Source organism: Orbicella faveolata, unplaced genomic scaffold (assembly GCF_042242905.1).
Source record: "Orbicella faveolata isolate gen_17 unplaced genomic scaffold, um_ofav_v1 contig_25, whole genome shotgun sequence".
Lineage (NCBI taxonomy): Eukaryota > Metazoa > Cnidaria > Anthozoa > Scleractinia > Merulinidae > Orbicella > Orbicella faveolata.
In genome coordinates, this window is record NW_028301553.1 from 27,593,110 (window position 1) to 27,609,693 (window position 16,584).

Here is a 16,584-nt window from a genome sequence, read left to right on the forward strand (position 1 = left end):
AAATCAGAAACATATCAGAGAATTTCTTTAACAAAATTTAAAAAAAAAAACTAGCAACAGATGTTTCTCTTGTAAATGTCCCAAGATAGTTAATGCTCAATATGTTTCTTGAATATGGAAAATATCGAGAAATAAATTAACAGATATATTACAAAAATTATCAATTACAAATTAATTCCCGTTTCCTTCTTTTATCTATGTGATAATGATTGCTTGCATTTTCGCCTTAATTTAAGAAATAGATCGGTTTTAGGCCGCCTTATTTTATCTGTCTGGACAGAAAAGTTACTTGAAGTAGCTTCTCTTTGATTACCTCTAGATGATTTTGATCCAGCTGAGATTATCGACGCAATTCGCCAACTGTACAAAGTCCGCGAGGGATGGCTCACACCGTTTCCTTGGTGTGAAGAGTTTCACTTTCATCTTGATAGTATTTTTACCAGACTCAAAGTGGTCAGCAGGAAAAAAACAAGAGGAACAGCGACAGACAACATCGTCAACATGTCTGGGATCTTTAAACCACATGAAGAATGTCCACAACCAAGAACAGTGTTAATTGAAGGAAAGCCTGGCATGGGGAAAACCACTTACTGCAAGAAGATGGTATATGACTGGGCTACAGGAAAACAAGAAGCAGAAGATTGCTTTCCAAGGTTCGAAACAGTGTTGTTGCTGAAGTGTCGTGATATGAAGTCTAACCTATGGGAGGCCATTGATGATCAGCTTCTCCCTCGAGATGTTGAAGAAGACGTTAGAGAGAGATTCTTCAACTTCATCCGCCAGAATCAGTCCAACGTTTTGCTTGTACTTGATGGATTGGATGAGGTTCCCACTAGTAAATTGCCAGTGTTCAAAGAAATCATTCAGGGTCGCAGAGAACTTCCAAAGTGTCGCGTGGTTGCTACGGCACGGCACGAGGCTGGGATTAAGTTACGAATACACTGTGACACCCTGCTGCAAATTGAAGGATTTACCGAAGAAGACGCAAGAGAGTTTATCCTCAAGTACTTTAAAAACATGACGAATTTGGCCGAGAAGCTCCTGTCCAAGTTGGTAAATGATGCAAACCTGAGAGACATGGTGGCAAATCCTCTTAACACTGTGCTCCTTTGCCTCATTTGTGAAGAATTTGAAGGTATTTTCCCAGAAAGGAGGACCCAACTGTACGTGGAAATCATAGAATGTATCCTTAGAAGATACAGAAACAAGAAAGGATTACCAGAAACCAACGAGGACCTCGTCCAAGTATACGACGCTCAACTGAAACATCTTGGCCAGATAGCTTTGAATGGTTTGCTTGAAGACAACTTGGACTTTGAGGAAAGTGAGCTGAAAAGTCATACAGCTGAATTACCTGGATTCGGATTTTTGTCAGTTCAGACCGGAGGCAGTAAACTAAGACCCCGTCGACACTACAGTTTTCTACACAAGAGTTTTCAAGAATGCTTCGCGGCAATCTATCTGTGTAGTCAGCTTCTCAATAAAGAGATCAGTGTCGACGAGTTAGCTGCTGATAGAAGATACCTTGAAGAGCTTGAAGAGGTCCTTTCATTTACATGTGGTATGGTAGCGGCACGTTGCGAGGAAACAGCAGAAGCCCTTATCAAGAGTATAACGGTTCAAGTGAATGACAAAGAATTCTTTCTTACCTTGCTTGGGTGCATTTCCGAATGTAGAAGAGAAGACAGCAGTTTTCATCTTAAAATGGCACGTGTTTCTGGCTCATTTCTCAAACTTCAAAGTCTTGATCTCGGATATCGATTACCTAGTGAGGGTGACGTTGGTCTTCTAGCTGAAGCACTCAAAGTAAATGCAACGCTGACAGAGTTGAATTTGGATGACAATGGCATTGGTGTTCAAGGTGCTACTGGTCTTGCTGAAGCGCTCAAAGTAAATTCAACGCTGACAGAGTTGAATTTGGATGCCAATGACATTGGTGATCAAGGTGCTACTGGTCTTGCTGAAGCACTCAAAGTAAATTCAACGCTGACAGAGTTGAATTTGGATGACAATGGCATTGGTGTTCAAGGTGCTACTGGTCTTGCTGAAGCGCTCAAAGTAAATTCAACGCTGACAGAGTTGAATTTGGATGCCAATGACATTGGTGATCAAGGTGCTACTGGTCTTGCTGAAGCACTTCAAGTAAATTCAACGCTGACAGTGTTGAAATTGGCTGGCAATGGCATTGGTGCTCAAGGTGCTACTGGTCTTGCTGAAGCACTCAAAGTAAATTCAACGCTGACAGAGTTGAATTTGTATGGCAATGACATTGGTGCTCAAGGTGCTACTGGTCTTGCTGAAGCACTCAAAGTAAATTCAACGCTGACAGTGTTGAATTTGGAGCTCAATGGCATTGGTGATCAAGGTGCTACTGGTCTTGCTGAAGCACTCAAAGTAAATTCAACGCTGACAGAGTTGAATTTGGATGACAATGGCATTGGTGTTCAAGGTGCTACTGGTCTTGCTGAAGCGCTCAAAGTAAATTCAACGCTGACAGAGTTGAATTTGGATGCCAATGACATTGGTGATCAAGGTGCTACTGGTCTTGCTGAAGCACTCAAAGTAAATTCAACGCTGACAGAGTTGAATTTGGATGACAATGGCATTGGTGTTCAAGGTGCTACTGGTCTTGCTGAAGCGCTCAAAGTAAATTCAACGCTGACAGAGTTGAATTTGGATGCCAATGACATTGGTGATCAAGGTGCTACTGGTCTTGCTGAAGCACTTCAAGTAAATTCAACGCTGACAGTGTTGAAATTGGCTGGCAATGGCATTGGTGCTCAAGGTGCTACTGGTCTTGCTGAAGCACTCAAAGTAAATTCAACGCTGACAGTGTTGAATTTGGAGCTCAATGGCATTGGTGATCAAGGTGCTACTGGTCTTGCTGAAGCACTCAAAGTAAATTCAACGCTGACAGAGTTGAATTTGGATTACAATGACATTGGTGATCAAGGTGCTACTGGTCTCGCTGAAGCACTCAAAGTAAATTCAACGCTGACAGAGTTGAATTTGCGTTTCAATCCCATTGGTGAAATGTTACTCAGTGAACTCCTCCGCTTGCAACACGATGATCATGTCATCATCGTTTGGTAAACAATCGTCATATGATGAAGACTTGCTTGTTGTTTTGAGTGAAAACAGCTATGGCTGTCTTTTTTAATCAAGTTTTTTTTACGTATTATAACTGATGTAAATAGATGGGTTGTTTTCATTATCGGGTTTTTTCTGATGTGTACTGCATTACTGATAATTTCATTTCAAGTTCTTTTTGATTGTCATTGTCCGATGTTATACGAGTCCGTCGTATTTTTTCTATCAGTATATATCACCTCTTTATCTTAGGTGACGTCGGAACTGTATAATAAAAAAAAAATTCTACTACCTTCAAGACCTTCAAGCATGTCATATTGATTGTATCGTCAAGTGAATATTTTATGCGCCATGAGTGGATATGTGTGGGCATTGCTTCATTTATATGTCACGAATTATATGCTAAACATTTCCTGCGAATGAGATTAAGGTGATGGATTCCTTGGCTGTCGTGTGCTCTTAGTGGGTGAGATCACGATCGGGAAAACATAACAATTTTCCTGGACAATTCTGTCCAAGGTGGAAAGGCGCAGTGAGGTCAACCCTATGTGAAGTACCAAAGAAACACATAAAAAGGATCTGGATTACAAAGAACAAGCTACAAGTAGCCCTGAAACCAAAGGAGCTAGAAGAGAAGACTTCCCAATCCTTCTGTCACACCGTCTAAAAGGGTCGTGATAGCCTGGGTGCGTATTGATAATCGGTTCTCTGCGACGGTGGCATTCGGCGGTAACACAATTAAATTGTCAGATCTCAAGGAACTAATGGTTCAGGGAGTTCGCATGGCGCGCCATTCAATCAAGAGGGTTATAAGGGAGCTGTGAAATATCTTACGCAAGAAGTACGGCCATTCAGACTCCTGAAAGTAGCCGGAACTTATCTAATCAATCTTCTCGAGATGCCGGCAATAATGGAGAGAAACGTGGCCTTATAAAACTGGTCTTATAAAACGCTATTATGTTATTGTAGAGTAGTTTCGTCGATGCAAGCTCGGATCTTGTGATTAGCGTCCGTGGCCCTTCGCGGAATTTACTGGAAGGTGAACGTAGGTGGACAGATACAAATACGATGGTTAAAGCAGGTGACAAAAGTAACGGCCCTTAGCGTTCTACACTTCCAAATGATCGTAATTTCACTGGCAGGATCAACTTGTCAACGATTGCATCTATTTGTTAGCACCGGGGACATGTTTCTTCAGACTGTGATCAAGTTTCTACTCGTGCTGAACGTAAGGCATTTCTGGCGGGCAAAAAGGTTGTGTTTTAAGTGGATAGTGGGTCAGCATAGCGTTAACAAATGCCCTCGTAAGTTCTCATGTCGCGTTTATCGTGGAAGACATCATACTTCCCTTTACCATCAATCCTAGGAACCTTCATCCGCTAGTCATGGTTGACGTCAATGGTCAGAAAAGTCCGTGCTCTCCTCTGAGGCGGGGCGAGTCACTCTTTAATGCCGTCTAGGTTGATCTCACTCAGTTGCGCGCAGTCAAAAACATAACGCGTGGCGTGGCTCAGAACACGAACGCTACTGGAGTACGACTTGTGCTTGCGAGCGATTAGAAGAGACTTCGCGTTGAGCACGCGTGCCAGGGAAATTGACAGAAAGGAGATAATTATTGATGCTAGACAACCCTCATTATGTAGAGCGGTCGCGAATTGCCAATAAATCTCATCTGTTAGGAGTCAAGTCAGGAGATCAGTGATTGGAAGACCCTCTACCGGTGTCACATCATCCTACGTGCAAACGGTACGCGCAGATCCCTACACGAAAGCGCGCGCTGCGCGTCGTGAAGAACCTGTTTCTGAATTTACCTGTTTGGCTGGGCTCTTATTGCATTAGGATCAAAACTGTATGGGTACTGGCTTTCTAGCAGTGAATTCGATCAGCAATTATGAGCATCTATGCGCTCTAAATCTTCAGGGGTTGGTAGATACTCTCGCTCGTGATCAACAAGGAGTCCAGAAAGAGTTTCGCTAGCAACTGGCACGACATCGTCAAGAAGGCTGGTATCCAAATTACTCAGCATGGAAAAGGTATCGGGATGCGATGAAATAATCCATGATTAGCTTAATGAAGAAGTGGTTGAGTCGACAGCCCACCGATAGAGTTCTACATGCCCCTTTGAGCGTGTCATCAGGGAAACAGCACAGCCTGCTGAGATGTGTGTAGTCTATGACTGCACTATGCGGGAGGAAAGAAAACGCCCTCTCTGAATGATTGCCTTGCGACTGGAGTCGCCCTCAAGAACAAGATTCACCACGTCTCGGTTCTTGCTAGATTTCATTCTGTTGCGTTTGCTGGTAACATGAAAAAGACATCCCTGCGAACGCGCGTTAGGGAGGGTGAGCCTGATGTTCTGCGATAAACTGGTTGTGGGATTTGCACTCCACAGAATTCGAAATACAGATCTTGAGGTTCACCAGAGCACTTTCTGGTCTCACTCCTTCTCCTTTCTGCTAAGAGGTGCAATTTTCTCTAGTGGCATTTTTGCAGTTGCATAAATAGCAATCTTAGGTACTGGAGCTGGAAGAAAGCACTCGAGACGATTCTAGCGACAATCAAGCCGCCTTCGTTAAGTAGCCGTTAGGAACTGCTACTTCCAGAGACGGGAGTTTTTGGCCTTACAAACGCCAGGCACTCTGTAAAGGTGTTCCATTCGTTTCCTCACGAAAATGCTGAACTGATCAAAAGGAGGATTCTAGGAATGCTAGGTCGCACCTATGAATTCCTCGGTCTGGTTTGCCACACATGTCTGCAAGGAACTACTACTCTTGAAATGCTTGTGAGCTGAAATAACAACAAGCCTGGGACGCTCCTCTACCTCATGAGCTTACAGCAAAATGAAGCGATGCGAGACTGACCTGCTCGTGAACATGGTGGTAAGGCGCACGCTAGCGTCTTATCAGCGCAGTAGAACTCAATGTCTTCGGAGACGCAAATGGGTGTGATACCGCCGCAGCCGTTTACGCCTTTATTTGTCAAGATTCTTGAAAAACATATGGCATGGTGATTGTCAAAAAGCCGTGAAGACTCAAAAAAACCTGGAGAAAAACTGCAGGAAAAAAGCAGGCTTCAACTCCTCTCGGTTGAAGTGAGTCTCAAAAGAAGCCATAGGATTGGACCAGCTGGAGGAATACTGCATGACATGCTGAAAAAAGGACAGGTAATGATGACCGCCGAAGCACGTCTTGCCACACAGCGTGCGACAACACAAGCCGGTGACTCGAACTGTTTGCAGGACACATGGCTGTAAAGTATAGTCTACCTACGAGCCAAGTGGCCCATCAGGCCGGAGCTTATCCCGATTTCTGTAGCACGAATTGGCTAGAATGGTTCTACTCCCCTTGCATGAGATGCTAGTCCATCGCAGGGTTACCCCAGGATTAAATTCGCCGTTACCCATTTATATACCTGGGTGGAGAGAGGCACTGGGAATAAAGTGTCCTGCCCAAGAACACAACGGAATGTCCCCGGTCTGGGTTCGAACCCGGAGAGGAGCGCACTAACCATAAGGTCACCGAATACGTGTGACATGGCGCGAAAAGAACAGGTAATTATGACCACATGAGCATGTCTTGCGCGCGAGGAAAATCAAGGAACATGCGATTGATGAGTGGAGACGTGTACCTTCTCATCAAAATACTGCTTATCTCAGGAGGCGTGGGGATTCCGTAACCAATGCAGCATTTTGGTGGAGTAGACCCGAGTGGCCACTGCTACAATGCGTGGTGGGCAAACCCTGTGACTACAGCCAGTAGATCTAGAGAATGCGAAGTCGGGTCAAAAATAGTAAGAGAGGTTATAGCAGCAGCTACGGTGGACTGGTGACCAGATGGATATGGCCATTCACTTGAACGGCATGATCTACCAAAGGCCCTTCGAGTTTGCGCCTGGATCGCATGGTTTATACATAATTCTCGCCAAAAGCTGTGGAAACGCTGGACTTGTGAGTACGCCTCAACTGTATCGGAGTCTACTGGCCAAAAACCCTGAGGATCGGTGATGTAGTCAGTCTGTGTGAAGAGGAAAGCAATCGTGGCAAGTGGCTGATAGGGATGGCAGTGCACCTGTTCAATGGTCGTGATGGAGTCGTGCGTTCAATGAAACCCCGTGCAGGGAAATCTTTCTATGAGAGACCCGTCCAGCCCATCTGGCACTAAAGCTATCGTGCAACAGCCCCACAAGAACTCAACAGTCATCAGACCTGCACCCGAACGCACCACCTTCTCGACCGAGATGAGACGCGCGCCGAAGTTGCTGATTGACCGCGCTTCCAGGGTGCTATGCGAGATGAGGAGAGGTAGGAATTTAATTTACGCTCATGGAAATTAATTTGGCAGAGAACTGTTATTATAGGAATACCAAGTGTCTTTTCTCGGGTTATCGTTTGATATTGTGAGTAAGTGTTCTAAACGACATCAGTTTCTTGCAGAAATCACGTGGGGGAGGGTGTCGGGACTGAACAAAGGACCTCGTTTACGTTTAAGAGCGTGACATCCCAGTGATTGTCTTGTCAAGAAACTTTTGATTTTTTTTATTTTAACAGTGCGTGATGAGTGGTCAAGAGAAAATGTGTGTAGGCATTGGTTTATTTTGTCACATATTATCTTATAAACATTTTCAGCGAGAGAGGTTTTCTATATTTGAGGCGTGCTAGATCATTGTAAGGCTGCTGGATTCCTTGGCTTTGCCATTATTGTGAGAGATTACGTTGTGATTCTCAAGGAATGAAATCTAGAAACTATGGGTCTGTCCTATTTTCCCATAATTTAATGACCAAGAACTGAAGTATTCATGCTCTGAAAGCTTGAGAAAAATTTTTTTTTGGGGGGGGGGGTGGCGGGGGGGATAATCAGAAAGTGGAAGAGAGGTTTTATTTGACATTGCTGTGAAGACGTGGATGTCACTCTATTGGCAAAACAAATCTTATACTTCCTTCCTACCCCTATCTCTTCCCCATCATCAATATCGTTTAGCTTCGGCAAACATGGATGACATGGATGAGTAAAACAAACCAATATTGTGTGTGGTAGGGAGGAGAGGGGAGGGGTATTTTTGTGAGATTTGCATATTTCAGTTATTATCTCATAGAAGCAGAGAAGACAAGCGTTATTACTCAGTGGCCTGCCCTGCGTACAAGTCTACTAAGGCAGAAGATTATCAACCCAAATATGGCGTTTACCAACCTCCTTGCTTCAAGCCTACATGACGTCAGGGACTGTCTTATTTTACTGGACTTGATTCTCACTTTGTCTCCCTCAGGAGCCAAGTATGAGAGAGGATCACTTAAAGAGTAATCTGCGAACAACCGTGACTCAGCACCCTGTCAGGCTTGATAAGAAGACGCTCTTCAGACAGCACATGAAAGCGTACAATCCAAACTAAGCCATCAGTAACTAGTGTTGTGGAGCGAAGACAAAGAGGCACATTCTGTAGATATTCATATTGACTTTTATCAATCTGAACCTTTCAGTAGATTTGTCGTAAGGGACTCTATCATGTTAGCAGTGCAAGCAAATAACTTAAATGTTTGGTCGTTTTTGTTGAAACTATTGATCATGAAAGCCTTCGTGATATCAAATTACTGTGCTTTACATCACAAGGTTAGGCCCTATGTGCCACTGGGCATTCCGGGATTGAGTTAGTGAGTGACATCACAAGGTTACTGTATTTAGAATTCTGGTTTTGATCTAATTCAAGAGAAGTTAAGTCGACATTTTCTGTAGTCAAATTACCTTGGATTAAGTTGTAACTGCAACTTCTAGTGTTTAGGTGTAAAATCGCGCGTTTCTGTTACAATGTTTAGGGTTGAAGTTGTGAAGAAATTCATATTCAAGATTCAAATTATTACAAAGAATTATAGTTCATATCTTTGCTTGGTATCTTTGATTGTGTATTGTTTATAACTTAATAAATTAATTTGTATGTATTTTACCAGCAAATGTAATGCTTTGGGTAACCCTTTTGTAGGACTCGTATCCCATCCAGGGTGGGGTGGGGAAATACTCGTAATCACTTCATGCTACAGAAACTGGGGATATGCGCCGACCTGATGGCCTCTGGATCCTAACGCGGAAAGTGAAGAGAAGGTGCTTTTATTCCATCCAATCAGAAGCAATCGTAAATTGCCTCTCGCGCGTTTTCCCGCGCTAGGCACGTGTTGCATAATTTATGCCTTCAGTCGGTGACTTGTAGAATGATGAACGAAGATTCATAGAGCCAGCTACCATTTAATAGTTCTTTTAGGAACAGGGTCTCGTTCCTGAGATAACTTAATCGTTCCTTAAAGAATTTATTAAAACATGCGGCAAATGCTCACTCAGAAAACTCGGTCTCGAAATGTAATTGTAAAATAGGAACACATGTGGAAGTTTGGAAGAGCAGGAATGAACAACGGATTATTTTCCCACATCTGTTTCGAGTTTTCCCTAACTCTCACAAGACGCAAGAAAACAGCTATAGCTATATAAGCTATAGCTATAGTAAGAAAACAGCTATACCTGGTATATTTTTTTTATTTTAGTGAAGTCCATTGTGTCTGCTATTAGTCTGATACTTTCTCCAATGAATCTACCCTTTACGTAGCCGGACTGATAAGGATGTATTATGCTTGGCAAGATCTTTTCCAAGCGAAGAGCAATCAATAGTTTTGGTCGCAATTTTCTAGTCAACATTAAGTAGCGATACTGGTATCCAATTTGTTTAATATTCCCCTTTCTTATTCTTTTTTGGGATTAAAGAAATACTGAATACCTTGCCGTTGAGAGATAGACAGTGATCCGTGTTGAAATGCATAATTAAAACTTTCCGTCATAAATTTGCTGACAACGTTCCAAAACTAGCGCTAGAACTCTGAAGTGAGGCCATCTGTACCTGGTGTTTTATTGCTTTCCATCGTCATAAGCGCTCGTTTACATTCATCGCTAGGCATAATACCTTCGCAAGTCTTTGCAATTTCTTCTGATAAGACATTGCCGTTCGGATTCGTGTTTTTTTTTATGTATATATCTGTTTGAAAAAGCGCTTTTCCTCTTCAAGAATCTCTTTCGGGTCGGTTAATTGTATGAAATTACTTTTTGGCCAGAGACCGGTAAGACGAGAGAGAGACAAGGCTTGCAACTTGGCGACCTCCTGCATTTCAAACTGGAATTAACGCCAAAATACTGAAAATTTCACCTGATTGTCTTTTTACTAGATTTTTACACAAACATACCTGAGCAGTATCTACGGAACTAAAGTTATTGGGCCTTGATGAAACAATAAGCGTTGCTTACAATTCAGGCGAAACTCAAACTCGCAATTATTTTGTTTTACTTTTCGGACGCGATAGACTGGTGAATTCCTCGCAAGTGTGTGGCAAGAGGAGCTAGGAAACTTTGAAGTCCTGAAACGCTGCTATATCTAAATACATCCAGCTAGTTTTTTGCTGTGTTATGGAAAAGCTGTTAATCTTCAACATATGTGAAATTTAAAGGGAAGTAATGTACAGCTAATAAAGGGGAGTAATGCAAAACAAGCAGCGGAACACAAGTTGGTCAGTGATATATATTTAAGTTTAAAGAGGGACATACCTAAATTCGGCTCTGTCTTACTTCAGCTTACGACGAAACTACATAAACAAAATTCCAACAGACATAAACGCGTTGAGTTGTGGGCAAAAAGCGTGAAAAATGTCGGGAATTTCGGACGCCATTTCACCCGCGCGACATCCGCAAAAATCCTCGCAGCATGTACACGCGTGTGCCGCAGGCGATGGCGCAATTTGTTCTAAAAATAGAAAAATTATCCCATATCATAGGGACAGCCTCAATACTAGAAATCACTCACTCATCCTTTTCGCCCCTTCGTGAGTGGAGCATAAGGCCACAATACTAGAATAGAATACTAGAAATGGTGCGCGCTTACGGTCTCCGTCCCCGATTATGGTTCCTGTTATAGTTTATCTGACCTTCATTAACTTTTTAAATCTCTCATTATGTCACTCTTTGCTGTCGCGTGCAAACTCCGTGCTGATATATCGCTCTGCGGAGAGCTTTTTCTTCACAAATGAACAGTTATCGCATTGCTGTTTCTTGGTTCCGGCTTTTATTACATGGAAAACTGGTCCAAGATGAAACGGAGAATTCTGACCCTACCTGCTTGTAAAGAGGGACTTGGGCCCAGTTCAGACGCCGAACGTTTTCATGAGTCGAACCTAATACTTTGAATTAAGTACATGAATAGTTCGGCGTCTGAATCAGTTAAGAACGGCTATTTGAATTTCGAACGGCTCAGCCGTTCTTCCTGCCTTGCGCATGCTCAGCCAGGAATTTCGACTTTGGAACGGCTTTAATTCAGACGTCAAACTTGTCATGTACTGAGCCTAATTCATCAATTATTTAACAAGTAAAGAAGCCTAAGCCGTGTATTACACTGTGATAAAACACGACGGGCATTTGAGAACACGAGGGAAATCTAGAAAACACGAGCCTTAGGCGAGTGTTCTCTACATTTTTCGAGTGCTCTCAAATGCCCGGAGTATTTCATCACAGTGTAATACACGGCTTAGGCTTCTTCATTTGCTTTATGATATGAGGTAATGTGGTGAAAAACAATAAAACACACTTTTTCTATGTTTTATACTCTGATAAAGCATGGGTTTTTGACCAATCAGAGCGCGCGCAGGGTCCTATCTATATCATGATATAACTTATTTTACAAGCAGTTTACACTTTTCCTGAGAACCGCTGACATTCCGATGTGTTTTGGTTCAAATTAGATAAAATTCCGTGAATTAAGTTCGACGTCTGATCGAATCAACAGGCGTACTTTTAATAATTTGGGTCGGTCCAAATCAGAATTAAGTTCGGCGTCTGAACTGGGCCTTACTCCACAGATAATAAAGATCACGTGTTGGAGGTTCGTGCGCGAGGGAAGAGTTTGCTGGGCCACGTGACAAAGAGAAAAGCAAGGTTCAGCATACACCCTGTAGACTTCTGGGATGGCGATGTGGTCATTTCCAGATTGCGGATCCTTTACTGATATCCAGGCTTCCAAGAAGGGTCGCTCGTGAAAGTTAGCCTCATATCTAACAACTCTGACACTTCAAAAAATGAGGCTAACTACTAACTAACTTTCGCGAGCGACTCTTCATGGAAGCCTGGATGTCAATAAAGGATCCGCAATCTGGAAATGACCACATCGCCATCCCAGAAGTCTGTAAGTCTTTGGTACGCGCATAAGTCTCCCGCTACATTTCCTTGAAACTTCACCCGGAATTTTCCTCAGCGTGCGTTCGACGTGCTGCTTTTTGAATCACGCGTACTAACGTTAATATTTCAACCGATGACGAAACGTCTTGAACGAAACATCAAAAATAGTCAATGCCAAACTATTATCTTACAATGGCGTGAAGTCAGTCGGTACAAAAGTAGACGTTTGAGAAAAATGCACTTTAAGTTTCTTACATGATGGATTAGGCATTTACAAATGTAACAAGCCAAAAATTGCGGATGGGGTGCAAATTGGATCTCGAGGGGCGGGGAAGCATGACGGGACGCACGGGGCTTCTACTGTAAGTACCGTAGAGAAATGGTAGGAAATGTTCCTCGCACTCCTTACATACTCACTAGGGTTCTTCGTCTTGCGGCCAGGGAAGGCGTCATAATCTGTTTCAGTGACATGTCGATGATATTAAATAAAAAATAAACCAGAAAGGGCCGATGGAATATGAGACAAGCTTTAAAATGAAGTCACGATATTAATAGTGCTTTAAAAGTAAATAGTGCGTTCGAGTCATTCCCGATGCTTTCAAATGATGGCGGACTCCACCGACGCCAATAATCTGGAACAAAACAAGGTCATTATATATCGGATCACGTCTAAACACACGTGAAGAAAGACTTGGACAGGAAAAAAACGTGAGCGGACAAAACCGGGGAATGCCAATAAATCAAGTAATCCCGCAATGATGCACGAATTACGCGACATGAACTTTCCTCTGCTTCTCCCCCTGAACCAAGTTCAGATCTACGAACTGAACTTAAAGATACCAGAGTGCCTACAAATGGGTGTTGAGCGCGGCGAGCAGACGTAAATGTCTTGTTTACCCAATGAAAGCCATCACAATAAACTCTGAACTTGCATCGAGATGCTTGTCCGGGCGTAAAGGAGCGTTTGATCATTCAATCTAACACAGATCTTAAGGAATAAAAGCCCAGATGATCTGGAATACTTGTCTGAGTATGTCGTTGGCAGTGGGAGCCACGTGCAGTATTATCACGCTCGGCAATTGAAGTTATTGTGTAGAAAATATTGCACAATTACAAAGCCGAGGGCAAAAAAAAAAAGTACAAGTGCGAGGAGAAACGAAGCTAAGATAGATTGTCAGTGCTTTAGGTGACCATGCACGGCTATTAATCGCTTGGCAAATCGCTTGGCCAACGGCTCGCACACGCAACGAATCGTAAAAGTCCGTAAGTAACGACCTCCGAAAGAAGTGAGCCCACCCCCCCATTCCCTGAAAATAGAGGAACTAAGGTTTAAAAGGTGCAGGGATCCCAAGCAATGCTTACCTAACCTTTTAAAGATGCTTCTTTTAGCCCTTCCCCAAATCTACACACGTGTATTTCACTTGTGGAAGTCTTTCGATTTGGACAGTGCTTGGGTGAGAGATTCTCGCCCCTATCAACTTTCTTTTCTCTCCTAAGTTCTCACGCGTTTAGAGATGCGCCACACTCGCGTTTTAGGTGCGGGGATCCCAACCAATGCTTACCTAACTTTTTAAAGATGCTACTTTTAGCCCTCCCCCAAATCTACACACGTGTATTTAACTTGTGGAAAACTATCGATTTGAACGCTGTTTGAGTTGGACATTCCTGCCTATATTAACTTTCTTTTCTCTCGTAAGTTCTCACCCGTTTGGAGATGCACAAAACTCGCGTTTTAGGTGCTGGAATCCCAACCAATGCGTACCTAACCTTTTAAAGATCCTACTTTTATCCCTGATCCATATCTACACACGTGTATTTCACTTGTGGAAGTCTATCGATTTGGACAGTGCTTGGGTAAGAGATTCCCGTCCTTGTCAACTTTCTTTTCTCTCGTAAGTTCTCGCGCGTTGAAAGATGCGCCCTCCCCCCCCCCCCCCCCCCTCTCCGTTTTAGATGCAGGGATCCCAACCAATGCTTACCTAACTTTTTAAAGTGCTACTTTTAGCCCTCCCCCAAATTTACACACGTGTATTTCAGTTGTGGAAAACTATTGATTTGCACAGTGCTTGGGTAGGAGATTCTCGCAAATATCAACTTTCTTTTCTCTCGTAAGTTCTCGCGCGTTTAGAGATGCGCCACACTCGCGTTTTAGGTGCGGTGATCTTAACCAATGCTTAACTTAACTTTTAAAAAAGATATTTTTAGCCCTCTCCCAAATCTACACACGTGTATTTCACTTGTGGAAGTCCGTCGCTTTGGACAATGCTTGGGTTAAAGATTCTCGCCCATTTATATATTTTTTTTCAGTCGCGTCTTTCACGCGTTTAGCGAAGCGGCACACTCGCGTTTTTTGTGTGGCGATCCGAAACTATACCTCTCTTAAATTTACACATGTGAATATTTTACTTGTGGGAGTCTTTCGATTTGGACACTGCTTGGGTGAGACTTTCTCGCCCATATCAAATTTCCTTTCTCTCGTAACTTCTCGCGCGATCAAAGATGCGCCACACTCGCGTTCTTGGTGTGGGGATCCCAAAGTATGCTTACCGGGCTCTTTAAAAATGCTAGATTTGGCCCTCCCAGAAATCTACACACCTGCAGCTCACTTGTGGAAGTCTGTCGCTTTGGACAATGCTTGCGGTGGAGATTCTTGCCCATTTATATTTTTTATTCTCGCGTGTTTTCGCGCGTTTAGAGATGTGCCACATTCGCGATTTTGGTGTTATGATCTCAAACTATGTTTACTTGATTTTTTTAAAGATGCTACATTTGGCCGTTTCTCAAATCTACACACGTGTATTTCACTTGTAGAAGTCTGTCGCCTTAAACAACGCCTGGGTTAAAGATTCTCGCCCATTTATATCTTTTTTTCACTCGCGTGTTTTCGCGCGTGTGGGGATTCAAAACTATCCTTACAGGGCTCTTTAAAAATGGTAGTTTTGGCCCTTCACCAAATCTACACAAACGTATTTCAATTGCAGAAGTCTATCTATTTGGACAGTGCTTAGGTTGGAGATTCTCGCCCATATCAGCTTTCTTTTCTCTGGTAACTTCTCGCGTGTTTATAGATTCGCCACACTCGCGATTTAGGTTCGGGGATCCCAACCAGTGCTTACCTAACTTTTTAAACATGCTACTTTTAGCCCTCCTTTAAGTCTACGCACGTGTATTTCACTTGTGGAAGTCTATCGATTTGGACAGTGCTTGGGTAAGAGATTCTCGCCCGTATCAACTTTCTTTCCTCTCGTAAGTTCTCGCGCGTTTAGAGATGCGCCACACTCGCGTTTTAACTGCGGCAATCCCAACCAATCCTTACCTAATCTTTTAACGGTGCAACTTTTAGCCCTCTCCATAAACTACACCCGTGTATTTTACTTGTGGAAGTCTATCGATTTGGACAGTGCTTGGGTGAAAGATTCTCGCCCATATCAACTTTCTTTACTCTAGTAAGTTCTCGCGCGTTAAGAGATGCGCCCCACTCTCGGTTTTGGCTTTTGCATCTCAAACTATGCTTACTGGACTTTTTAAAGATGCCAGATTTAGTGCTTTCTCAAATCTACACACGTGTATTTCACTTGTGGAAGTCTGTCGCTTTGGAAAATGCTTGGGTTGGAGATTCTCGCCCATTTATATTTTTTATCTCTCGCGTGTTTTCGCACGTTTAGAGATGCGTCGCACTCGCAATTTCGGTGGAATTTCATTTGAAGATGCTTGATTTGGCCCTTTCTCAAAGCTACACACGTTTATTTCACTTGTGGAAGTCTATCGATTTGGACAGCTTTTAGGTTAGAGATTCTCTCATGTATAAACTTTCTTTTCTCTCGTAAGTTCGCGTGCCTTTAGAGATGTGCCACACTCGCGTTTTATATGCGGGGATTCCCCCCCTCCCCCCTCAAATGTACACAGCTGTATTTCACTTGTGGAAGTCTATTGATTTGGACAGTACTTAGGTAAGAGATTCTCACCTATATCAACTTTCTTTTCGGTAGTAAGTTCTCTTGCGTTTAGAGATGGTGCCACAGTCGCGGTTTTGGTGTCGGGATCTTAAACTAAAAACTTAAAACTTAAACTTTCTTTTTTTCCTAGATCAATAACAGAGTGGAACCTACTGCCCGCTGACTTAGTAAATTGCAAGTCATTATCTGATTTTAAGTTAAATTTAGGAAAACACGTGAAATGAGTAAAAGTAAATTGTACTTAAGAATTATTTTTTAGTTATCCTTTTTGTCTAGCTTATGCATATGTGCATATATGTTTGGTACAGTTGATGTGATGTCTTGCGGGACTTTATCAACTAAATAAA

General features: G+C 42.8%; 2 protein-coding genes across 6 annotated transcripts in view; both read left to right on the plus strand.

The window, feature by feature from the left end:
* The window catches only part of LOC149109727 (uncharacterized), a 34,345-nt gene extending 25,373 nt beyond the window's left edge, over positions 1–8,972 (plus strand). For all 5 annotated transcript variants that reach the window (XM_089294003.1, XM_089294005.1, XM_089294002.1 and 2 more), the window contains one exon: positions 320–8,972. In XM_089294003.1, coding sequence (XP_089150129.1) covers positions 320–3,093 — 2,774 coding nt within the window. In that variant the 3' untranslated portion in view covers positions 3,094–8,972. The remainder of the gene's footprint in view (positions 1–319) is intronic.
* LOC149109730 (uncharacterized) lies at positions 7,219–8,972 on the plus strand. Its single transcript, XM_089294054.1, has 2 exons — positions 7,219–7,390; positions 8,182–8,972. Exons 1-2 carry the CDS (start codon positions 7,219–7,221, stop codon positions 8,385–8,387), a joined length of 378 nt encoding a protein of 125 aa, XP_089150180.1. The 3' UTR covers positions 8,388–8,972.
* Positions 8,973–16,584: the final 7,612 nt, after the last annotated feature.